This window comes from Aedes albopictus, chromosome 2 (genome assembly GCF_035046485.1).
Source record: "Aedes albopictus strain Foshan chromosome 2, AalbF5, whole genome shotgun sequence".
NCBI lineage: Eukaryota > Metazoa > Arthropoda > Insecta > Diptera > Culicidae > Aedes > Aedes albopictus.
The window spans coordinates 41,003,277-41,029,933 of record NC_085137.1 but is presented as its reverse complement, the minus strand read 5'-3'; the positions used below and the strand labels follow the sequence as shown (position 1 = coordinate 41,029,933).

Genomic DNA, 26,657 nt, shown 5'->3' with positions numbered 1-26,657 from the left:
GGCCCGTCAGGAGACCTTGATCAGCTGGCAACACAAATGGAGAGATGGGGAGATGGGTAGATGGTTGCACTCCATCATTCCACAGGTATCGAAGAAGCCATGGTTCAAAGGGTTGGATTTAGGCCGCGATTTCATTCGTGTGATGTGTCGGCTGATGTCCAATCACTATTTGTTGAATGCACATACCTTCCATATTGGGCTCTCAGAAAGCAATCTCTGTGTCTGTGGCGTGGCTTACCAGGATATCGAAGGACTTTTTTTGGAATACATGAACCTGATTTACCAGTTTTTGAAACGTGTTGATGTCAGAGTTTGATGTAGTACGTTCCTTGTTTTCGTTGTCCGCCTTTTGGTTTTGTTGTTCGCCCCTGTCTGTCGTCACCCCCTTTCCGTATGTCCTCTTCTTGTCGTTTTGTACCGATAAAGTCCTTTCTTTTTGGTTCCGTTACAGATATGGACAATTTGTCTTATCAATGTGTTAGTATAAGTTAGCAAATAATTTAGTTTTAAACCCATAAATCCCTCCTTCTCAATTTTATTTTACTTTTTTTTTCAATCCTTAACCTCGAGACAGCCGCGAGTACTTCGGCTTCCCAAACTAACATAGTTTTAAGGCAGTAACAAATTGTAAAATGTAAAATCATTGTAAAAACAAAAGATTTCGGCTCAGTTATGCCCATGTGGCGCTCGAGCCTTCCAAATTAACGAATAAGTAAAAAAAAATCTTCAAAAATTTAATTTCTGCAGAAATTCCTCACAAGTTGCAAAGGTGTTCCTCTAGTGAATCCGACAAGTTATTTAATCAGTAATTCCTTAAGAGATTCTTTCAGGAAGTTCTCCAGAGGTTCCTTCGAGTATTCATCTCGGAATTTCATTTTTTTTGATTGATTGATTTAGCTTTATCATAGAGACCTTCAGCCCTTAGCTGGTTCGTCTCTTTTTTGATATCTGGTGGGCAAGAAGTACTCACCGAGGGAAAAATACAGATTTTCAGAATTAATTCTTTTCTTGCAGGAATTATTTTTTAATTTTTGTTGAAGCTCCTCGAGAGATTCCTCTCAGGAATTCTTCCAAAGATTCTCTCAAACATTACTTCAAAAATTCTTCTAAAAAATCTCAAGAGATTCTTCTGTAAGTTCCTCCAGAAGAGTTTCTCAGAAATACCTCAAACATTTCTCCAAGGATTGCACCATAAACTTCTCTTGGAATTCATTGAAATCCTTCTTCGAGGATTCTTTCAGAAATTTTTCTAGGCACCCTTCTGGTATCCTTTCAGAAATCATTTCCAGATTTATTTCTTTGCATTTATCCAGGAATATCTCAAGAAATTCTTCATAGAAATCCTGCAGAGCATTAGCCAGATTTCCAGGCATTTCTTTAGAGATTTATTCGAAGAATATTTATCGAATTTATTTAGAAGTTTTTCGGAAATCTCTCAAGACTTTTTTTTAGAAACTCCTCCAGAATTTTATCCTTAATTTGCTTCAAAAGTTTCGCATGCACAATTCTTCTAAGAATTCTTGCGAAGGGTGTTCATCCAGGTATACCCCAGAGATTACTCCTCAAAAGGTTACTTCAAAAATTGGTTTAAAGCATTTTGTTCAATAATCATTTCACGAATTCTCAAAAACAAATTCCTTGAATTTCCAGAGGTATCTCCAGGAATTCCTTGAAAAGTTCCTTTAAGAAATCCTTGAAATATTTCTCCAACATTTTTCTTGTGTAATTTCATGAAGTACTTTTGTGAAATCTGTGAAGGAATATCAGAACCAATTCCTGGGAGGAATCTCTGTAGGAATCCCAGGAGATATTTTTGAAGGAACTGTAGGAGCAGTACCCAAAAATAAACCTTCTAGAAGTTTCTTCAATATCTCCTGACAAAATTTTTCAAGGGATTGCTGGATGAACCCTTGAAAGCATTTCCGAAGGAATCGCTGAAGATTTTTTTTTTTGATAAAATTCTAGATGAATTCCCGAAAAAAATCCATCACCATTCTCAGTGTTGGTAAACTCACACTCAAAGCCCACTCATGAATCGCTCCTGCGTGAGCAAGCTCGCGCGCGATTCTGAATCGTTTTCTCACGCGCGAGAATTTCATGAAAAATCTCACTCTCACGAGTCAAGCGCCAAAATCTCGTTTGCTTGTAAAACAAATCCAAATCAATTTGAACGGCATTCAATGTTGTTGTACGCTAGATTTGTTTTTGTTCTACCATACAATCCTAAAAACATCGATTTAAATATTAAGAACACCAAGAAATAAAACAATGAGTGAAATTATGAGTCAACTCATGCATGATTTTTTCGGCGGTGATTTTGGCGAGTCAAGAATCGCGCGTGAAACAACTCAACCATGAGATTTGAGAATTTGAGTTTTTACCAACACTGACCATTCTAATGGAATTCCTTGCTGGCATTCATAGGAAAAATCCTTAAACTACTGAAGGAGTCTCTGGAAATATTTCTGAAGGAGTGCTTGAAAAAGTTTCAGAAAGAATCCATGGAGGAACTTGTGAAAGAATCCTTGAAGGAATTTTTGAATAAATCTTTTATATATTTTTTTGTCGAAATCTCTGCAGATATTGTTTAAAAAATCTTTGGAGGATGAACTGAAAAACCCCCAAAGGTACTTCCCGGAAAAGTCCTGGAAGGTGTTGCTGAAGAAATTTCACGAGTAATACCTGGAAAAACTTATTGAGAAACCCTTGGCGAAAATCTTTTTGGAAATTTATTTGCAAATATTCAGAGGAATTCCTGGAGTCCCTTTTCAAAATTCATGGATTTTCTGGAAAAAATACCCGATGGAGTCGTGAAAGTTCTCTTAAGGAAATTCCAAACATGACTTCAGAAATTGCTTCTGAGAATTTTGTTCAAGAATCATTTCACGAAATTTCCAAAAAAAAATCTTGGAATTTCCAGAGGTATCTCCAGGAATTCCTTGAAATGTTCCTCTAAGAAATCCTTGAAATATTTCTACAGCATTTTTTGTGTAATTTCATGAAGTACTTGCGTAAATCCGTGAAGGAATATCAGAAAGAATTCCATAGAGAATCTCTGTAGGACTACCAGGAGATGTTTTAGTAGAAACCGCAGAAACAGTACCCAAAAAAAAAACCTTCTAGTAGTTTCTTCAATATCTCCTGACAATTTTTTTTAAGGGATTGCTGGATGAATCATTGGAAGCACTTCCGAAGGCATCGCTGAAGATTTTTTGAAAAACTTCTGGATAAATTCCCAAAACAAATCCATTTCCATTCTGATGAAATTCTTTGCTGGCATTCATAGGGAAAACTCTTGAACTACTGAAGGAGTCTTTGGAAATATTCTGGAGGAATGCTTGAAGAAGTTTCAGAAAGAATCCATGGAGAAACTTCTAAAAGAATCCTTTGAATAATTTTTTATCTAATTTCTGTAAAAATCTCTGGACTGGAGACATTATTTAAAAAATCTCCGGAGGAATAACTGAAAAACTTCGCCTAGAAGGTGTTTCTTAAGAAATTCTACGAGTAATTTCTGGAAAAACTAATTGAGAAGCCCTTGGCGGAATTCTTTTTGTAAATTTATAAGGAAATATTCAGAGGAATTCCTGAAGGAGTCCTATAAAAATTCATGGATTTTTTGAAAAAAAAAAATACCCGGAGGAAGTGGTGAAAGTTTTCTTAAAGAAACCCTATAAGAATGTCTAGCGAAACACTAACTTGTGTAAAGTAAAATGGAAAAATGTCATGAGAAATTTTCAAACGGATTTATGTAATAGTTTCTAGAGAAGACTTCTACAGAAATTTCTGAAAACAGTTTTAGAAGAAATCCTGGAAGAATTTCCTAGAAAATACATGGGAATTTCTATAGAGGAATCACTGCACGCATATATGTAGGAATCTCTAGAAGGAATACCTGCTTGGAACCGTGGAGAAATTTATTGAAGAACCCCGGAATGAATTTTTGAAGGAACCGATGAAGGAGTTCCTGAATGAATCAAGGGATTACTTTATAAAGGCATTCCAGGAGATATTTCTAAAAGGGCAAAGTAAATAAATTACGTCACGCTTTGATGAGGGAGGGAAGATCAGACTCATGCAAAATTTTCAGAAATCCCACTCAAAAAGTTTGCCATAGGTTGATGAGAATGGTTTTTTTTTTGCGTGACGCATTTTAAGGGCTTTCCTATTAATGTAGCATTTTTAGAAGTAATCCATAGAAGGTCCTCAATAGAAAATTTTAGGAAAACTAATGGAGCAATCTCTGGTTTTTTTTAAGAAATCTTTGGTAGAATTTTTTTTTTATGCTTTATTTCTGATCAGGGATTTTCTGCCGCAGGCAGGTTCATCCCGGACAGAATTTCTAAAGGGAACTTGGGAGATATTTTTTAACGAATCACTGGTGAATTATCTTAAGGCATCACTAAAGAATATTTCTGTAAGAATATTTGTAAGATTTTTCGAACAAATCCGTGGAGAAATTTATGCAACAAATTTAAACTATTGATTTTCTAAAAAAAAGGCTGTAAAAATGTCTGGAATCTCGGAAAAAAATCTTAAATAATCCATAGAGGAATTTCTTAAGCATGGGAGGTTTTCTAGAAAAATTCCTGAAGGTTCCTCTAGAGGAAGGGGTTTATGAAAAAAATCATATAACAGTTCCTCCAAGAATACCTGAAAAAAAAATCCCGGAATTATATTGAATGTTCAGTAGAATCAGGAATTTAGTTACTCGTCGTCGGATAGGCGATTCTAAGCCTCAACAATTAGGCTATCGGGAGTTCATCCGAAATATACTTAGAAAATTGAAAAAAGCCACAAAGAATACGAAAGGAAATCCACCATAAACGGCATACGTAAATTGTCATAAGAAAACGTCCAAAGCGTGGACCTTCAAGGTATTGCAATAATGATGATGATGTTAATAATGAAATCATAAACAAATTTGCAAAAGATTCATTAAAAATCTAAAAAAATACGACAAAAATTCATAAGAAAAAAAGAAAACTGTCATAAATTATCACAATTTTTACTATCAGAACTAAACAGATGGTTCGGCACTGGCAGGCGGTCTTGCTGGTGTGCAGAACCCAGGCCACATGTTGAACGGTTTCTATTCCAAGTTATCAAATATCGCTGCAAGTGAATTCTATACAAACAAACAGGATATTTGATGTTTAATATGACTATAAAAAAAGGATGAATCGAACTCACCAATTTCTTCGGATGATTTTTTTTTAATTATCTGGTTCTACAAGACTTAGCATGAGATCAAATTGAAACATTTCTGATAAAAATAAAATGGAAAAATTAGTTACAAAAAACTTCGCCTTATAAACCAGAATAAGACACCGTAAAAGCTGTATTTTGATATTAAAAAATATTGTCCTAGGGTAGAAGCTTCAGTTTTAACCAATCGTAAATTTTGGCCAGTGTCTTATACATCAATCGATATAAACAGAACGTGCCAATGTTGTATGGACACTTATGGCAAAAACAAATGAAAGTATCTAAAACCATGAAATATGATGGAAAAATTGTATAAAAAATCCTTGAGAAATCGCCTCCCATACAAGAAAGCTTCTAAATCAATCTAAGAAATACACGTACACAGTGAATTACATATAATTAAAAATCTAAAATAATAACATGTATACATGAAAAGCCACCCAGAAGAGCATTCCTTATGCAAATACCTCAAAAATGATGGACGGTATACACTACGACCCTTGGAAAAAGCCAAATCCCCAGGTCGAAACGTCGGGAATGTAGATAAAAATCGTTCTTGATTCGAATTTTTTTCAAGGATACTGTGAAAAATGAGGAAGTGCTTAATAACACAAATGTGAACAGCAGTCACTGTAATTAGCAGGAACGCCTGTGCCATGCAATTTGGCAGAACGACGTTTGGAAGCTAACGTAGGTCCCATATAAAAAAGTGCGACAAATTGGATTGCGAGAACTATCGGGCGATCACACTACTGAGCGCTGCCTACAAGATACTCTCTTAAATTTTATGCCGCCGTCTATCACCGATTGCAAGAGAGTTCGTGGGGCAATATCAGGCTGGATTTATGGGTGAATGTGCTACAACAGACCACATGTTCGCCATCCGCTAGGTGTTGCAGAAATGCCGCGAATACAACGTGCACACACATCTTTTGTTCATCGATTTTAAATCGGCGTATGATAAAATCGATTGAGACCGGCTTTGGCAGATTATGCACGAGTACGAATTCTCGGATAACCAGGTACGATGGATCGAGCAATGTGCGTAGTTCGAGTATTGTGACGCCCCTCGGGCGATACGCACCTTACATCGTCGACCTTGGTTCGTCGACCGTCGGTACAATTGACATTCCATTGTCCGATAGGACGATTGACGTGATCACTGGATATGACAGCAAAGGAGTTGAGAAAAATGCTGATTCATGATGATGTGTGGAATATGCAGTGAAAAATCAGAAAACTATTTGAGAATAATTCGTGCCTATAATTGAATTCCGTGAAATGTTCTTAATCTAGTTAAAAGTGAAGTATTTACTAACTTATTTGAGAATAATTCGTGCCTATAATTGAATTCCGTGAAATGTTCTTAATCTAGTTAAAAGTGAAGTATTTACTAACTTATTTAGCAAATGAAATCGAGAAATTTATTATTTTCTTACCCAGATAGCTATTACCTGCGTTAAATTCTTAGTCAACAAGTGACTAGTAATCAATTTGTTATTCTAAAAATTGTTTATCCTACAACTTAATATCTAACTTATCAAGGTAAGAACACATAAGTGAATGGATCAAAATATATCCTAAACGTTATAAATCTAATGTTTCATGCAGCTAAACTTAAGTACGGAGGAGACCTGATCCAGACAATTGAGGTAGAAGAGATTTGAGAGGCACTAAACGTAAGCAAAATGAATTAAAATGTCAATCTCGTAATAACAAAACTTTATATTAAAGGAAATTTTAACCAGTCAAAAGTTCGCGTTGGTTCATTTTTTCGGAAGACGATCCCTCCAGTTGGCGCGGCCAACATATTAAAATTTCGTTTACCCCGGAACGATGTCGGATCCAGGTATGGATGCTGCGAAGAAGACCAAAGGTAAGCAGCAGAAGTCTCCTCCTAGTATAAGGTCAGTAAATAAAGAACCCCCCAAAGACCCGTCTAAACAGACCCAGAACAAAGCCTCGAAAAGCGACATCGTCGCCAGTTCGATCTCTAAACCTCTAAATCCCCCTAAATCAAACCCTCAATCCACCATTTCGGCTGAAAAGAGTTGTGCGTTATGCGAAAACCCGGTCAATGAGCGTATGGTGCAATGCAATACATGTGACGTGTGGCATCATTTCTCGTGCGTGGGTGTTTCCGAGGATATCAAGGGCTACAATTGGACCTGCTTGAAATGCGATACCGCGAAGGCAGCCAAAGGTGCGATTCCACGGAAGATGATGACGCGAGCTGCAGCTGCAAAAGGTGTAAAGAAGGCAAATCGGAAGGAGGGGCAGACAGATGGAGTGAACGAGCAGACGAAAGAGGCCGATGAGCTAGCCGGTGCAGTCGGAGGGTCAGCTCCAAGCTTGAAAGCGAGCCGGGCCGGTTCCGTAGTTTCAGCAGCATCACGAAAGTCGGCGAAAGCTCGTTTGGATGTGGAACTGCAGCAGATCAAAGCTGAGGAGGAGTTGATGCGAGAAGAAATGCAACGGAAGCGAGAATTGGCGAAGAAGAAGTTCGAGGTCCTGAAGGAGATGGCTGATCTGGAAGGTAGTGGCGAATCCGCTGTTGATCAGCCGAATGTCGTCAATAAAGTAGAGCACTGGTTGAAGCGTCACAGCGAGATCCGTGAAAAGGGCAAGCAGTCGTACAAGGAAGCCAGAGATTATGATTCTGAAGACGGCGTGGAAACCGAGGCTTCGAGTGAAATTTCAGCCTCTGGTAGCGAATCAGATAGTGACGAAGAGACGTCGACGGACAACGGAGCGGATCGAGATGGTAGAGCAGATGGAGCGCAATCCGTCGGAGAGCTCGTAGGCCGAAGGCATCTCAGGCCTAAAATGACCTCGACCAGGAAGGTCCCGAAAGGTGGAAGTAGCAACCGATCTGGAACGGAGCGACAACAATCATTGCGGAGCGACAGGAAGCTTTCGAAGGATGAACTAGCAGCCCGTCAAGTTGTTCCTCGTGAACTGCCGAAGTTTAACGGTAATCCGGAGGAATGGCCGATGTTTGTGTCAACGTACGAAGATACTTCAGCCATGTGTGGATACACGGACGCCGAAAACATGATTCGCCTCAGGAACTGTTTGAAGGGAGATGCGTTCAACGCTGTCCGAAGTTTTTTGATGCGGCCTGAAACCGTGGGAAGAGCGATCAGTGCGTTGAAGCTGCGGTTTGGCAGACCGGAGACGATTATCGACTACTTAAAGGAGAAAATAATAGCAATGCCGATCATCAAGCCGGACGCGATGGACAAGCTGGTCGACTTTGCGCTGGAAGTTCAAAACCTCTGTGCTACGATAGAAGCTTGCGGAGAGAAGCAGTACATGTGTGATACGACGTTGCTGAAGGAATTCGAGAAGAAGTTGCCACCGCAACTTAGACTGGACTGGGCCCGATACAAGAGGAAGTTGCGGAAAGTGAAGCTGTCCACGTTTAGCCGGTGGATATACAACCTAGCAGAGGACGTGAACGTGGTTTTCGAGCCGCAGTACCGTGGAAGCAAGACGCAGGAGTTCAGAGCAGTTCGTAAGGAGAAATACGTTAACACTCACGCAGAAGTTCCAGTCAAGGAAAGAAGTCAGCCAGCTCGGACAACGCAGCAGTCAGCAATCGTAGGAAGCGGAGATAACAAACCCTGTCCGGCCTGCAAAGGCGATTGCAAATGTCTGGCGAAATGCAAGAGGTTCCTGGAGTTGTCTTATGAGTCGAAATGGGCAACTGTTCGTGGTTTCAATTTCTGCCGCAAGTGTCTTCGGCAGCACAAAGGTGGATGTAATTCTGGAGAATGTGGGAAGAACGGTTGCACCTTCAAGCATCATGTATTGCTTCACAAGGATTTCGCTGCACCCGCTACAACGAGCAAAGACACGTCCAACGTAGGCGGATCTCCAAAGCAGAATGAAGAACGCAATGTCAACACGCATCGATCGGATACGGGTCCAGGTTCGTTTCGCTATTTGCCGGTGACTCTGTTTGGCGACGGAGTACAAGTCAGCTGTCACGCCTTCTTAGATGACGGATCGGAGTTAACTCTCATCGATCAGCAGCTTGCGGAGGACCTGAAGCTCTTTGGAACGGTTCTTCCCCTCTGCCTGAAATGGACGGGAGGTACCCATCGCTACGAATCTGACTCACAGAGTATCAACGTCGAAATATGCGGAAAGGATGGAAAGCGGATGTTATTGCAGGACGTGAGGACTGTCGAAGAGCTGCAACTGCCGTACCAGTCACTAGATATGGACCAACTCTCGGAGCGGCACGGCTACCTGCGTGGTCTGCCCGTGGACTCGTATTGTAACGTTCGTCCACGAATACTGATTGGATTGAAGCATGCCAACCTAATGCTGGTGCGAAGGAGTCGTGAAGGCAAGATGGGTGAGCCAATCGCCGTCAAAACCAATCTTGGCTGGACTGTATACGGTGGCTGGGCATCGCAAGACTCTTCGAGTACAGCCAGTCATACGTACCACATCTGCTCCTGCAACGAACCAGACCTGACGCATCTGAATCAGATGGTGAAAGATTACTTCTCCATGGATAGTTTGGTAGTTCAACCGAGTCACGCTGGACGGCTTTCTAAAGACGATGAACGCGCCATGGCTCTTCTGGAATCTCGCACTCACTTCAACGGAGAACGTTACGAAGCCGGCCTGTTATGGCGGTCCGACAAAATCCGTCTGCCGGACAACAAAGCAGTTGCAGTTCGTCGTTGGAGATGCTTGGAAAAACGCATGGAGAAGGACACGGAGTTAGCGAGCATCCTGCATGAAAAGATTGCGGAATACAGATCGAAAAACTACATCCGCAAGCTAACGTCGGAGGAGCTGTCAACAAAATACGAGCGGGTATGGTACTTGCCCATTTTTCCGGTGTACAATCCGAATAAGCCAGGCAAGGTCCGGATTGTGTGGGACGCTGCCGCCGAAGCATACGGGATATCACTGAATTCGGTGCTCCTCACTGGCCCAGACCAGTTAGCGTCTCTTGTGGGCATCCTGTACCAATTCCGTGAGCATCGAATAGGCGTTTGTGCCGACATCCGTGAGATGTTCCATCAGGTCGACATCAATCCTGAGGACCAGCAATGTCAGCGTTTTCTTTGGCGTGACCGAGACGAACACGGTGATCCAAGCATCTACGTCATGCAGGTAATGACATTCGGGGCGAGCTGTTCTCCTGCCACAGCCCAGTTTGTGAAGAACAAGAACGCCGAAAGATTCGAAGAAGAATATCCAACAGCGGTAGCGGTCATCAAAAAACGACACTACGTGGATGACATGGTTTTCAGCGTTGAAACGGAGCAAGAAGCAGTTGAACTGGCGGAGTCGGTGCGTTTCATTCACATGGAGGGTGGATTTGAAATCCGCAATTGGGTTTCCAATTCTCCGTTGGTGCTTTCCACTATGAATGGAGAAGAGTCAACGGAAAAGGACCTGAACATATCTGCGGAGGTGGCGAGTCAAAAAATCCTCGGAATGTGGTGGCATACGAAAGACGACGTGTTCAAATACAAAATATGCTGGACCAGATTTGATTCGGCGCTGCTTGATGGAAGTCGTTGCCCTACTAAACGGGAGATCCTTCGGACGCTGATGACCATATACGACCCTCTAGGTCTCATCGACCACTTTCTGGTGTTGCTGAAAATCTTGCTACAGGAAGTTTGGCGTGCTAGTGTTGACTGGGACGAACGAATTCCCGACAACCTGTTCGAGAAGTGGCGTGACTGGCTTCAATTGCTACCCGAGGTAGAGAAATTACGGATTCCTAGGTGTTACCGGCAAGTTGTTTCATCCTTGGACGCAGCTTTCATCGAAGTTCACGTATTCGTTGACGCAAGCGAAAGTGCAATGGCAGCGGCAGTGTTCTTGCGACTCGTAGAAGGGAATCAAGTGGAATGTTCGCTGATTGCTGCAAAGACTCGCGTAGCACCCCTGAAGTACACCTCCATTCCACGGTTAGAACTACAGGCTGCAGTCTACGGGTGTAGATTGGCGAAGAACGTTATAGGAAATCTGACGGTGAACATCTCCAAGTGTACCTACTGGACTGACTCCCGAAACGTTCTGTGTTGGTTAAAAGCCGATCATAAACGTTACAGTGCTTTCGTCGGGTCAAGGGTAAGCGAAATACAAGAATCGACAGACGTCCGCGAGTGGAGATGGGTTCCGACTCGTTCTAACGTTGCTGATGATGGAACAAGATGGCGAGATCGACTCGACTTGTCAGCGAGTAGCAGGTGGTTCAAAGGACCAGAATTCTTGATGCAAGCGGAAGAAAACTGGCCAACACTTCCACAAAAGTTGCTTTCCACTGAGGAAGAAATGCGACCCAGCGTGTTGCTTCACTTCAAAGTTCCCGAACCTGCGATAGATGTGGGAAGATTTTCGAGTTGGCGGCGATTGCTAGCGGTAACTGGATACGTCCTTCGATTCTGCTTGAACCTTCAACGTCGTCGTAGTCAGCATCCACTCAGAACTGGACCGTTATCAAGCGAAGAACTTCGGGAAGCGGAAGAACACCATTACCGGCAAGCGCAACGAGATGTGTACCAGGACGAAGTCGCAGCGCTGGAGACGAAAGAATCCACTATCAAACGTATTCCAAAGACGAGTCCACTTTACAAGTTGAGCCCGTTCGTTGACGAATCCGGTGTAATGAGGATGAAAGGGAGAACCACTGTGTGCGCGTATTTGCACAGTGACGCCAAGAATCCTGTTATTCTACCTCCAAGGCATCCAGTAACATCATTAATATTAGTCCATTACCACGAAAAGTTTTTGCACCGCAACTACGAAATAGTAGTCAACGAAGTCCGCCAGAAGTACAGCATCTTCCGCCTGAGACAAGCCCTTGCTGCGATACGTAGAAACTGCCAGTGGTGCAAAAACCGTGACGTTCTTCCTCAACCGCCGGAAATGGCAGATCTTCCTGCGGCCCGACTGTCTGCGTACACAAGGCCATTCGCACACGTAGGGGTGGATTATTTTGGCCCAATTGAGGTAACGGTAGGTCGAAGGGTCGAGAAAAGATGGGGGGTTCTACTGACTTGTTTAACGGTAAGGGCCGTTCATATTGAGGTAGCGCACTCTCTGACAACTAGTTCCTGCATAATGGCATTGAGGAATTTCACGGCACGTAGAGGTACACCGGTCAGCTTTTACAGCGACAGGGGTACCAATTTTGTGGGCGCAAACCGGGAGCTTCAGGAAACCATGGAAGCGGTCAACCAGAACCAGGTGATGCGTGAGTTTGTCACCTCATCTACTGCTTGGCAGTTCAACCCACCGGCGGCACCCCACATGGGCGGCAGTTGGGAGAGGCTTATCCAATCGGTCAAGCGAAACCTGGTGGAAGTTCTACATGCGCGTCGGCCAACTGATGAGGAGCTACGCAATGCGTTGACGGAAATAGAAGGTGTGCTGAATGCACGCCCTCTGACTCACGTGCCCATTGATGACGAAGCGGCACCAGCGTTAACCCCCAACCACTTCCTGTTGGGTTCATCCGACGGTTCCAAACCGTTGTCCCTGATTGATGCGGATACTGCTGCACTACGGCGAGGTCATCCGACCTCCCAATGGTTGGCGAATCTCTTTTGGAAGCGATGGGTTAGGGACTACCTACCCGACATAACACGTCGTACAAAATGGCACGAGCAGGCGAAACCTCTCCAAGTGGGTGACGTTGTAGTCATTGTGGATCCAGAGCACCCGAGAAGCTGTTGGCCTAAGGGACGAGTCATTGGAGTAACCAGCAGTGGAAGACAAACTCGTAAGGCCACTGTGCAAACATTGCATGGAATATATGAGAGACCAACCGTGAAGCTGGCGGTGTTAGATGTTCGGCGCGAGATGGAGTAAACGGAACCGGAAGGCCAGGTCCGTGTACCGGGGGGGAGTGTGACGCCCCTCGGGCGATACGCACCTTACATCGTCGACCTTGGTTCGTCGACCGTCGGTACAATTGACATTCTATTGTCCGATAGGACGATTGACGTGATCACTGGATATGACAGCAAAGGAGTTGAGAAAAATGCTGATTCATGATGATGTGTGGAATATGCAGTTAAAAATCAGAAAACTATTTGAGAATAATTCGTGCCTATAATTGAATTCCGTGAAATGTTCTTAATCTAGTTAAAAGTGAAGTATTTACTAACTTATTTAGCAAATGAAATCGAGAAATTTATTATTTTCTTACCCAGATAGCTATTACCTGCGTTAAATTCTTAGTCAACAAGTGACTAGTAATCAATTTGTTATTCTAAAAATTGTTTATCCTACAACTTAATATCTAACTTATCAAGGTAAGAACACATAAGTGAATGGATCAAAATATATCCTAAACGTTATAAATCTAATGTTTCATGCAGCTAAACTTAAGTACGGAGGAGACCTGATCCAGACAATTGAGGTAGAAGAGATTTGAGAGGCACTAAACGTAAGCAAAATGAATTAAAATGTCAATCTCGTAATAACAAAACTTTATATTAAAGGAAATTTTAACCAGTCAAAAGTTCGCGTTGGTTCATTTTTTCGGAAGACGATCCCTCCAGTTGGCGCGGCCAACAAGTATCATGGACACTCTCGAGTCCCTTCGAATCTCGCAGAGGGTTACGGCAAGATGATGCGCTTTCGTGCGTGCTGTTTAATATTACTTTAGAAGGTGTAATATGGAGAGCGGGGATGCATAAGTGGAACGATTTTCACGAAATCCCTTTAGCTGCTTGGTTTTGTGCCAAAAGTGTGATGATAATGATATTATAGTCACGTGCTTCAACCATCACACCAGGTCCGCTCTATGAGCATAGTTATCTTCCACTGCCAACAGACCATCTATTTTGTCCAACACTGTAGGAGGACCTCGCTACCACCTCGACTGCTACACACGTGGTGGAACGCCAGAGAGCTCAGAGCGAGCAGGAATTAACTCGCTTAAAAATTGTGCTGATGCTGATGGATGTTGGATATTCGAGTCGAGCGGGATAGAGGTTGGAACAAACTAATTTTCATAAATTTCAAAGCGATTTAAATAGCGTGTAGAAAATCGCAGACCGTGGCCCCGCATGCACAGGAGGGCAAACGGGGGGCTGCTATGGCTTTACGTAGGTAATGTGAATGTGTGCATTTCTGTTCGCGTTCGCACTGGCTAACCTCTCGGTGCGCCCTCACCCATCATCAGCACCCATACGGAATTGAAATATAACAAAAAAAACCTATGAAATCGACTTTGTTTACGTTAGTTGGCGGCAGCGGCCACGGTTCCGTGCCCCGCGCACCATGAACCTTCCTCTCTGTTTGGGGTCTATAAATGGGCATTAATGCGGTCGACCGGCGAAGGTCTAAGGTCTAAGTCTGGGAGAGTCGACGAAGCGGCGGCGGCAGTCAAATGTGTTTCCTGTTTTGCGGTCGCGGAAGCCCACACACGTTTGAACGCGGTGTAGCACACGTCTGACGGGGAACATCGTGATTTGCTTCTGCTGATCGGATTGTTTAACAATGGTTTTGCTGATGATGATCTGAGGACTGACGCTTTCTTATGAGATAATATGTAAATATGCTGGAACATACAGACGGCTAATTTGCAACTCGCTGAGCATATGATTGACCCGATTTATCGCTGATTTTTTATGATGAACTCCATTGGTAGTTATTTTTTAAATGTTTTTAAACTCATTTAAGAATGTATGTCAAATTGAGTATTTGTGAAAGTAAAATTTTGCAATGCCGACGACTCCACTGCAACGACGCTACTCCAATTCACATCCAGACAGGCTACCTCTATCTTTGGCAATTTCGGTCAGTGATCCGTTAGATTATGGCATTGCAAAATCTAGGCCATTCTATGGCAGCGACCTAGCAGCAATGCTGAGGTTGTCGAAAAGCGCCTATCGTAAAAACATTCCTCCCACGATCCATTCACCTCCTCCTTGTGCTTTGTGTCCATCTTATTGGTGTCAGCAGCAGAAGGAAGCTATACAGAAATACCAGTTGCATATTACCATCGTCGTCGCCGTACACCTTTGCCATTAAAGAAAACGCGGCATTACTATTCAATTCGGCTTTTCAGTCATCATATTTTAACGTACTTTCTATACGAACTACGATACGCTCGCCTTCTACTGGTCTTCCAGTCCCTCGCTACTGCTGATGAACTTTTAGTTCTTAGCCAACAGCTCTATGTGCTTTAGGAGACACTTCTTCCCATTTTTTTCATTTTTTTTACACCACTTCAGCACAAACAATGAACACCTTCACCTGAATGCCAGATGTCTGTCGAACAAATATTCAAATGATTCCCTGAATTCACTTTCGGCTTCACCCTTCTGTTTGGGATCACGTTTCGTACATATAGCATAAACCGCCATCAGCTGGGCTCGATGGGCCAACCCAATGTTAAACGGAATAAATGTTTTTTTTTAGGATGAGCAATACCTATGTTAAGAGTTGGTGTAACAAACGTTGAGGTCATCTCTGCATCTCCACTACTATGTAGTTACCAAGAAAAGGAGATTCTGTAGATAAATTATGTAATATGGGCTCAATTTCAAAAATGTTAAGATGCATGCAACTTAAAATTACAAAAAGGACGCCATTTGGATATTTCTCATTGCTTCTGAAATGTATTGGCAACGACTATTTTGTAGACTTTCGGACACCAAACCAGGCGCCCTAAAAAAGTTCCAATAAGGATCGATACGTTGGAAATTGAAAACATGTCTCGTGTTTAGCAACATACGGGTGTATCTACAATGATCGATTTCTCTTCATCGATTTTCTCTTCGAATTATTCCGGGAAATACGAGCAATATTCGAATGATCTCTCGGTGTGTTTCGGTGGAGGACGATTAGGACTAGCATGTAAAACTACAAAAACAACCAAAAATGATTTGCCGGCAAAGTTATTAATCAACGAGAAAATCGATGAAGAGAAATCGATCATTGTAGATACACCTGTATGATACTAAACTCGAGATATAATCATTTTTGATTCCCGAAAAGACTATAACTCTACAAAAGTTATCAAAAACTAGTAATAAAACCATAAAATCTGATTAAGATTTTTTGTCAATGAGAAAAACAACGATTATGGATAACCTATTGGAGATACCTTAAGAAAATCTACCGAAAGTTTATTCAGAAATTCTTCTAAAAAATGAGCATGAGCATAAATGACCGTACAATTCGTAGTTGCTACTCCGTGATTGACCAGAACAATCGAGATTGCACAAGGAATCAACAAACAGAGCTTGGGAATAGCTACCGCTCTCAATGAGCACAGTTCGAGTATTTCAAACTATATTAGTCAATAACGGCGCCGGCCACGTCCTTACAATCTCGAGGAAGGGAAGGAATGTTAGTGTGACGTACGTTGCTAATAGAGACCGAGTTCACCTCATCTTCTCCACGACTGGCACGGGAAGAAGTTTTTGTTAGTGGGGAGGGGGAGAGTCACATGATTTGGATTCACTTGGGTAAGTGATGTGATTCATGCAACCTTTATTTAAATCAACTAATGTGCATTAGAAACTAGCACCGACACATGACGTGACGAACTTTTCAATATTTGTTAGATAAATACACAAAAACCAGAGCAAATTTGTATACATCCTTTAGTATTATTTATTATGATAAAATGAAACGAGCTCACCAATAAACATCCTTCGAAGTGTCCAGTGCGTATGTGCTGCAGCATCTTCCACTAACTGGTCCCTTCTCCGAAATCACACTGAACCGCTACAACTACATACGGGTACGACGATGTGCACATTCAAATTGACGACGACGACGCGGCCGATTCCACTTTACTTTTAAAAACACACTAAATCGTCCCGTACGAAGATGAGCACAGTCCTCAGAAATTCTCCTAAAAAATGTTTATAAAAAAAATTCGACCAACAATTCTCTCACGAATTCTTTTAAAAAATCTTCCATGGATTCATTCGGAAATTTTCTTCAGGGATTTTTTTTGGATTCCTATTCAACAAAATCCACAAAGCGTTCTTCCAAAGCATCTTGCATGATTTACTTCATTTTGTTTTGAAATTCCTTCTTTTTTCCAAAAAAATATCCATGAATTTGAGCAGGAATTCTTCCAGGGATTCTTTCATGAATTCGTTTTGAGTTTCCTTCAGAAATTTGTTTAGACATTTATTCAGAAATTTCTGAAGAGATTCCTTTAAGAAAACTTTCAGGAATGCCAGAAACTATTCCAGAGTTTTTCAGAAAATTTTCCAAAAGTACTGGGGTTACTTTGAAAATTCTTCCAAAAATTTCACTAGAACTTCTCACAACAGCTTCCAATTTCTCCAGAAATCCCACTGAGCATTCCTCCAGGAATTTCACAAAGTTGTGCATGAGTTTCTGCAGATTCCTCCAGGGATTTATTTAGAAAATATTTTTTCGGGACTTTTTTTTTCGAAAAATCCTTCGGAAATTCCTTTAAGCATTCTCTCAAACTGCCTTCCAAGGATTTAGTCCAAAACTTTTCTCGGCGTTTGGTTTAGAAATTGGTCCACGGATTTTTCTAAATATCTGTCAAAAAATCTTCCTGGGATTTCATTAGAAATTTCTCCAGGGACTCTTTTGAAAATTACAGTTAGGTCCATTCGGGAATTTTCTGCATGGATTTCTATAGAAGCTGCCTGAGGAGTTCTTTCACATTTTTCACATCTCCCATGGCTTTTATTATAAATCTGACTAAAAATTTCTTTAAATATGTCTCCAGATGATCCTCCAGAGATTCCTTTACAACTTTCTCCAAGGATTACTTTGAAAAGCTTCCACAGATTTATCAATTCTTTCATTGAACCCTTGCTGAAATCCATCCTAGGGTTCATTTAAAAAAAATCTTTCACGAGGTTCTGAGAAAATCTCCCGATGATTCTCAAAGATTTTTTAGAGACTCCTTTGGAAACCCCTCGCAGATTTCTTTTAAAAAATCATCCATGAAACCCTAAAGAAAACGGGGATAGTTTCCAAAAATGTTGCTTCCAGAATTCCTTGAATAGATTGTTCCAGAAAGTCATCATTCAACCAGAATTCTTTCAAATCAAACGTCTAGGAAATCTTCCTTGAAATTCCTCAAAAATACTTCTTGTTTTTTTTGTGGAAAATGATTCACGGATACATTGAGAATCAGAAATTTAGAATTCCTTAATTTTTTTTCTCAGAAGCTTTTTAAAGAATTTTCACCGGTAGAGACGAACCAGCCAAGGGCTGAAAGTCTCTTTAATAAAGACAAATCAATCAATTTTCTCCAAGGATTGCTTTTGAAATTCTAGAAGAGATTATCAAAGATTCCCAAGATTTCTTCATATTCATGTTCCAGAAATTTCTATAAGGACTTTTTATGAAAGTCTTAGACAATCATCCAATGATTCAATCAGATTTTTTTTCTACAGATTCTTTCGGAGACTCTTATAAAGATTTTTATGGAAAAGCTTTAAGACATTATTGCAGAGATTCCTGGAGAAATTCACACAGCGATTTTATCAGATATTCCGCCGGGTATTTCTCTATGTATTTTCTCAGAAAATCCTCCAGAATTTCCTCCAGGAATTATAAAAAAAATATTTGGGATGTTTATTAGAAATTTCAAGAGTTTTGGTAATATATTCCACCAGGGGTTTCCATGTGTTTATTTAGGTATTCCTTCTGGAATTTCTTCAGAAAATCCATCTATGGATTCTTAAAATGTTCCTGTTTTTTTTCAGAAATTATTTCAGGAATTCATTTAGAAGTTTCTTCAGATTTTTTCAATTTCCTTCTGAAATTTCTTCAGTGATACTTTCAGAAATATCGCTAGACTTTTTAAGTATTCCAAGAATTACTTCAGAAATTTCAGCAGGGATTTTATGATTTTTTTTTTTCAGAAGTTGTTCCTTCAGGAATTGCTCAAGCGGTTTCTTCAGATATTCCTCCAGAAATACATTCATGAGAATGTACCAGTGAATGGGCGCTGAAATCATGACTTTTTCATATCATTCATTGGAAATCACTTATAACACATCTTGTCAATAATCTGCCGAAGCATTACAATGTCCTTGTGACGGAATTTGCTACAAATTTTGGAATTCAATCAGCTAAGTACACGCCAAGATAGTATAAACCATCGAATAAAAATATTAGGAATATATTACAATTCTCGGTTGGGAAGTCATAAGAAATGTTGAAAGAGGTTTGTTGGAAAGCTTTGAGGAAAAGTCTGGTGAGCATGCATTCGCCAAATAGCCATCACAGAGTAAATTTGGGGTATATATGACTATTTTTTCATGACAGTGTATCAGTCAGGGTATATATTTTTGTATTACAAAATAAAAAGAAATATAAATGATTGATTGATGTGATAATGTAAGCCAGAAAAGCGAGTATCCAAAAACTGCGCGCCCAATTGTCATAAGACAAAATTGCTAATATACTAAACATTTTAACTATAATTCGATGAAAATCCAAACCATACTTATCCAGAGCCATGTAGTTTCGTATGATTCAGAAGTCCTGTCAGAAACTTTCGAGAATTGTCTTTAGTAATTTCTTTCAATATTTCTACAGGTATGTTAATAGAAAAAAATAGGCATCACTAAACGTAGACACTTGAGAATGTTTAAGATAAAAGCAATAACCCAATAAAGATGTGGAACATCATTCACAAAGATCTTGAGATTAATATCTGGAGAGATTCTTAAAGGAATTGAAATGAGCTGGAAGTTTAGTCCATTTCTGTAAATCCAATTGATTTTATATGTTATGATCATTTATAAAGGTGAGAGAGTACAAGCATGTTTTTCTTACCTACGTTGTAAAAACTATTTTGCAAAATGAAATTTATTGCTATGACAATAAACTACATGAAGGTAGCTAAACTGATTTAGTTCAATAATTTCGTTTTGAATTATTACTGAAGCATATTACCAAAGATCCAAAGGCTCTAGGATTCATATCAACGGGAATAGAAGTTAGTTCAAGCACAAAATTGGCTTAACTCTTAGTATTAAGTGAGGCTTCGTGGTCGTGCGGCTAGTGTCACCAAGCACTTAGTCGCATCGTGCTAAGAAGCGCGGGTTTGATTCCCGCCGCAGCTGTCAGGAAAAGTTGTCGACTGTGCCACTGGGCGTTGCATGCTAGTCCGTTGTCTAGTGTCGTGCTTCCTTCAAAGAGCAAATAGCTCACTGGAAGCATTGAACGTGTCCGTGTCTTTTTAAAAGTATCACATGTAAGATTTACAGAACATAGTACTTCGAAGGGATTCGTCAATCGCTGGTTGGTAGATAAAAAGAAGGCAATGTCACACAACAAAACAATGATGCAAATCAGAGTAAAAGCATGTACACTCAACAAAATTTACATAACAGAACAGCAAAACCAATTCCGCGCCAAATCCTCCGTGCTAGGGCAGAATTTAAGGGATAAGTCCGCAAAAATTGTAAAATCCGCGAAATCCGCGCTGTTGTAAGTAACAACCCTGTATTTATACTTTTAAAAAATACATGTTGGTGGTTCGCCAATTTCAGTGAGTATTAAAATTGAGTCCCGTAATTTCTCAAGACTATTTGGATAAATCCTTGGATAAACACGTAGTGAAACTCTAAAAAAATTAAAGTAATCAGGGAAAGAGTTCTCAAGAAGATTATGTATAAAGCATTACTATTGGCTTTATTAGAAATGTTTTCAGCTCGGAACAGGTTCAACGGAAATAAATAAACTCCATCAGAATAAATTACTAGTCTAATTATCAGAGTTCCCACTGGATGAAACACTCGAAGTAGCGCTAACATGAATGGTTAGTTAGCTCCTGTACCTACATTAGCATTAGCATTAAGCGAGTCGCACAAATTCGTAGGTGGTACAGTCCTAGACCGCTGTTAAGAGGATTGCCTCCTTGCTGTCCGAACCAAAGCACAAAGATTTGTGACTAATCTCTGACTCTTAGACAAGACTTGACGCAATCCTCCAATGATCGAGAACTGTCCTGGCCACGTCCTTGCGACTGCTGAGGAAAGGGAAAGGATGGTTAGTTTTGGACACCTATGGACACCTGCTCGAACCACTACAGAACCGAAACAGAGCTTGACCTTGTGCATCGCACCTAATGATCGTTTTATTATGTTTAAATTTATTTAATTACCTCCACAACACTTCGTTCTCGTTCGAGCCATCTATGTTTATTCCCATATATCGCACTCACAATGCACGGGGGTCTAAATAACCTTTGAACCAACACTCCATGCCCAAGTGTCTAGCTACTTGGAACAGTCCGCTTCATTGTTATTACCCGGTCGATGGTGATGGCGCGAAATCGTTTACCACACACCAATCGGTCCGCTCATTTTTCTGGTCACGCCGGAAAGCTCGGTAGGTTGGAGATCATTTCCCAAAGTACACCCCTTTAGTTCGAAAGTGAACTCATTTCCATGGAGTTAAAAAACCCTAACATATAGTGAAGCTCTTCTTCTGCATCACACGAATACATCCCAAGTAACACAACTTGTTACATTAATGTATATATTACGAGTTTCATACAAACGTCAAAGTTTTGTGCCGAATATGAAAAACGTATTTTCATACACTTATATCACCGAAAAAGCGCAAAAAATGGCGGCTTATAAAACATCTTTGATGTTACTAAAGATGTTTTTCAATGCATTCTTATAACATAAAATAAAGTATTGAATACTTTATCAGCAACATCGTTATGACTTGTTGCTAGTAGCAAAATCCTAATTTATCAAACGCACACTATGCAAATAAATGTGCCACCTATTATGTGATATTTACTGATGGCTTAAAAAAATATGACTCACATTTTATTTGCAATCTATCCTCGATGTTTGGTCACCATGACGAAATTTCATGTGCCATTCAAAATTTATGGTGAAACAAGCATGTCCACTCTTCATGAATTCATTCGCTTTCCATCGGATTGGAAATACGAAGACATTTTTTTGGCATATTCTGATTTGTGTAGGGTTTTCAAACAAATTTTCAGACATGCAACATGGTGGCTACTTGACACAGTGCCGGTACGAAGTTTTGGTAAGCTATTTTTGATTATGAAATGTGATGTGCTTATGACTGTAGAATTTTTAGTCGTTATGGACAAGACAATTTTATAATTTTATCCAAATATTTACATAAACTATCTCAGATAAATATTTATCTGGCGAATAACATGTAGCTGAGCAAACGACTATTAATAAAGAAATGTGTGCAACATTTTTTATCAGGCACTGTATTTATCTGGACTGGTAGGGAAAAATTCAAAATATTTAAAATACGTTTAAATTACTTCAATTGTACATCTTAATAACATGTTTGTTGAAAACCATTTGAATTGTTTCAAATACATAAATAAAACATCATAGTAACGTATTCTGAACAAATAGCAAACAGCGTTGTAATTTTTGTTTTCAGATACTAGTTTTGAACATACTTATAACAATAACAAAGCTAGAGTGCAGTTCATGGAGCCAATTTGAGAAAATTGTTTCCTAACATTTTTCGGGGTCAATTAGCGTTAAAACAGTGATTTGAAGTGTGATTTAGCCGCTAGGTAAGCAACTAAAGTGATTATTAGGTAATAGGAGGACTGGCGTATAAGTGAAGTGCAAGCCATGCAGTTCTAAAGTGAGTTGTACAGCCACCAACTTTTTTTAGATAATATTCATATGTGTTTAGCTAGTTCATAGCGGCATCATCAAGAGCGAAGAATGATCAAATAAGTATTGGATGCTGTCATTGTTGCTCTCATAATTGAAATGCCAAGTTTTTTAAGCAAAAGATTTTCATAAATAATGTTCAAGAGCGAACTGGCACAACAGCGATCTGATAAACTTCAAACTTCATTTAACGTATTTGATACGTAAAATATAACGTATTTGTAACATGTGAGTCGAAATGTTATAACTATGTGCTGCTGATTTTCTACATAACATCTTCAATTGAAAGATGATGAGGATACAAAATTGTTGTGTAATCAACGTTAAATTTACGTTACTCTAACTTGTCTGGAGATTGATAATAATTTTCAGTGGCTTGTTATTGCCAAACATAGATAAAACATGATTTCAACACAAGATGTGTATAAATACGATTATAGTACATCATTACAACATCTTTTTCAAATTTTACTTTCAAAGATGTTTTCTGTGTTACTTGGGATGCAGGAAGTTGACGCGTGTGTCATTGCATGCCAACCTCCGCCATAAGGTTGCGAAACCGCAAAACATGCGTGGTGCGTTGCGTACAACAAGTATGTATACGACTCTGCAAGCAGAGGTCATCCCTCTGTGGGCTATTGTTGTTAGTTAGCTGGCAGCGGCTGTAAATCACTTTGTGGTGTACCAGCTCACCGTCCGTTGTACCTACATATGCGTGAGACTCGTGCGTATCTAAACTCTAAACCAAACGAACCAAACCGAGGAAGGTGTGCAAGTCATGTGTGACATTTTGATTCGACAATTCGAACAAAGATTTATGGACGGATGACTCGGTTTAATGACAAAAGGGAAAGTTGGTCGATTTAATGCTGATTACACCGGTAGACCATGGATTTTAAAATGGTGGATCGCCAACTTGTAAGAAGCGTCCAACATAGGGTATTTATTGGTAATCATGATAGGACGGCACTGCTTTCGGCCTCTTCTGATTTCAGCTAGATTGAGAAGGTGCGCCCCGAACGTCGGTTTACTAAGGAAGTGTGGCTGAAATAGCGTCTGCGTCTGTTCAGACATCCAGCGAATAAGCATGAAATGCTGCAATCGAATAGTCAATCGAACAACTTTTCAGCGCAAATCAACAACTGGTTTTCCAGATTTGTGCTCTTGAAAATTCGAGGTGCACTTTCGCTAAATTTCCATACCTTGATAAACTAACAAGGCAAAAAGGGGCAGAAGGGTACATGATTCCGAGCCTTCACATTTCAGGGACCCCTACAAAATCTCAATTCACGTATAGAAAAATGAAAGAAGAAAAAAGTAAGTAGTTCAAGGAACTCCTCTTGAATTGATTTGTATCATAAGAACTTCAAAATACAACAGCACAAGTTTAAAGTATGGAGAGTCAAACAGTTCCTACAGTTTGTTCAGGATTTCCGCCGGAGATTTTCCAGAAATTTACCTGAAAAATTTATTAGAAATGAGGTCAGAAATACAACCAGGAACATGTTATGGGTCAACAGTCGACTAGATTTTTGTTGAAAAATCTCTTGGGAAATTATCAGAAACTCTCCTAGAAGTCGCGTTTTTACTTGTTATAATTAGGTTCCACAAAAATGTGTTAATCGACTAGCAGCTACTAAGATGCACCAGAGATTTTGCTAGAAATGCTCTTAGAGCTTTCGCTATACCTGGAGTAGATAGCGTTATAAATTTTACTAGACATTTCACGGTGATTCCTGTTATAAATTCGTCTTGAATTCTGTCATGAACTCCGACTAATTCTGTGAAATATAATGCCATGGACGCACTCACGAAAAGCATTTCAATTTCATATAGTTTTCATCGTCAATTTTTTTTTACCATTTTTAATAATTTCCTCGACTTTTACCATTTTGTTTGAGCAAACATACAGGGTGTTAGGTTCCTGAGTGCAAACTTTTTAAAGGGTGATAGAAAACCATGAATGGTGAAAAAAAATTGTTCACGTATATGGTCAAATCTCAACCGTTACGTAGTTATTGAACTTCCCATGTTTTTTACTCTTATTGCCTTAACTGGCTATAACTTGAAAATGGTCAAACTTATCGCAGTTTTTTTTTACCCTTATCCGAAAGATTATTGAATTTTCTATCAACTTTGAATCGAACGGTTTAGTTAAATAAGTTTTGTAGAGTAAATAGCTCAAAAGTGTGTTTTATTGGTTTTTGTCAATTATCTTTGAAAAATGCGTAATAATTTAAAATTCATTCTTTGGCAAAGTTGTGGCAATAATGCGGACCACAAACATGGCCCGGAAGCACTCACACATCTTTAAAATTCTTACTATAACATCGGCACAACGAGGAAAGTGTAGCAAATCCATCACCCCAATTTCCAAGTGCAGTTTTGGTCGTGATGGATAACGCACAAGTACTCAAGACAGCATACACAAAAAGTTGTTCGGTTTCGCCTTTTTGCTGTTTTTTATAAGGTCTCCTTTCCACCCGGTTGCCAAGTGTCTAAAATAAATTTCCGAGCTGCCGCTGCAGCTGCCGTCACCAACACAATCAAATTCTGGCATTGTTAATGGCAAAAGTGCAGTCGTTTAAAACAATCCGTTATTTTATGTTGAAACAACCAAATATCTGTTTATTCTTACAAACTGTCAAAAATTACGACAAATGAAGATATTTGTATTACCAAACAATGGAACAGTTCAGTTCAAACTAGCAATCAGTTTGTCGCTATAGTAAACTGGAAAATCCGTTGATTTGAAATAGAATTTAATTGTGTTTACAATATATTTTTCTGCCTTCACACACGCTTAGAAAAAGTTACTCTAAAATGAGTAAGATTCACACAAAACTGAGATAAACTTGAACAGCTCAAAAAATGAGTAAATTGCATTTCCAGCGATAGCGCTGACATAAGTGCAAAAATCCAACTAGTTTAAGTCGTATAATATTCTTGACATCATTAAGAATATTATGCGGCTTAAACTCAATGAGAGTCTAATAGAGGTGGGGAAGAAGATACTTCGTGTGCGTGAGATCCGTGTCTGGTGCAAAACATGTCACTACTACAAGCAAAGCGAGCTTCCATAAGAACGCGTGTCAAATAGTGACGTCACTATTTGTGTTTACATTTTTCTTTCCTTACTAATACACAGGCATCTCTTCTTCTTCCCCACCTGTAATAAACTCTCATTTGCTTAAACTGATAAGATTTTCGCACTTGGGCCAGCGCTATCGCTAGAAATGAAATTTACTCATTTTTGAGTTGTCCCACTTTAGCTCAAAAATGTGTGAATTTTCTGACCGTGTTGGTATGAGAAAATAGACTACGAAGGGGGTGGGGGGTGTTGAAAATTGGTAAAAAAAATGCTACGTCATTTATGGACGACCCCTAAGTGATTTCAGTAAACTATATGGGAATACAGTATTACCTCCAATAAAGAGTTTATTTATTCAGAACATCAACGTTTCCTTCAAATTATCGAAGGCACGTATACTAAAACCCCTGAATTTACGCCCAAAACTGGTGAGCTCGAACTGAGTTTGAATGTTAATTGGGAAAGCGATATTTGGGACTAATGCGGTTACCAATTTACGGTCTTTACGGTATGTATGGTATCATGGGCCACGTGAATTTTTCAAGCACCAAGAGTGCTAGATGGAAGGACAAACGGAAGATTCAGGAATTCTCAGGAGTTTTAAGGGGTTCTAGGGGGTCCCAGGTGTTTCAGGTGGTCTGGCACTAATATCCCAAATGGAGGATAACATGCCTCTGGAGCCGGCCTTCTGATTTTTGAGGAGAGCC

At 40.0% G+C, this 26,657-nt stretch overlaps 2 protein-coding genes across 4 annotated transcripts in view; one reads left to right on the top strand and one right to left on the bottom strand.

Moving 5' to 3' along the window:
• LOC109621807 (signal-induced proliferation-associated 1-like protein 2) overlaps positions 1–26,657 on the bottom strand; it is a 273,361-nt gene that overhangs the window by 163,188 nt on the left and 83,516 nt on the right. The gene's annotated exons all lie outside the window — the stretch shown is intronic.
• The window catches only part of LOC115255509 (uncharacterized), a 32,207-nt gene extending 5,550 nt beyond the window's left edge, over positions 1–26,657 (top strand). The window contains exon 1 of the mRNA XM_062849521.1: positions 1–26,657. This exon is cut by the window's left edge and continues 5,550 nt beyond it. Coding sequence (XP_062705505.1) covers positions 7,045–13,062 — 6,018 coding nt within the window. The 5' untranslated portion in view covers positions 1–7,044 and the 3' untranslated portion in view covers positions 13,063–26,657.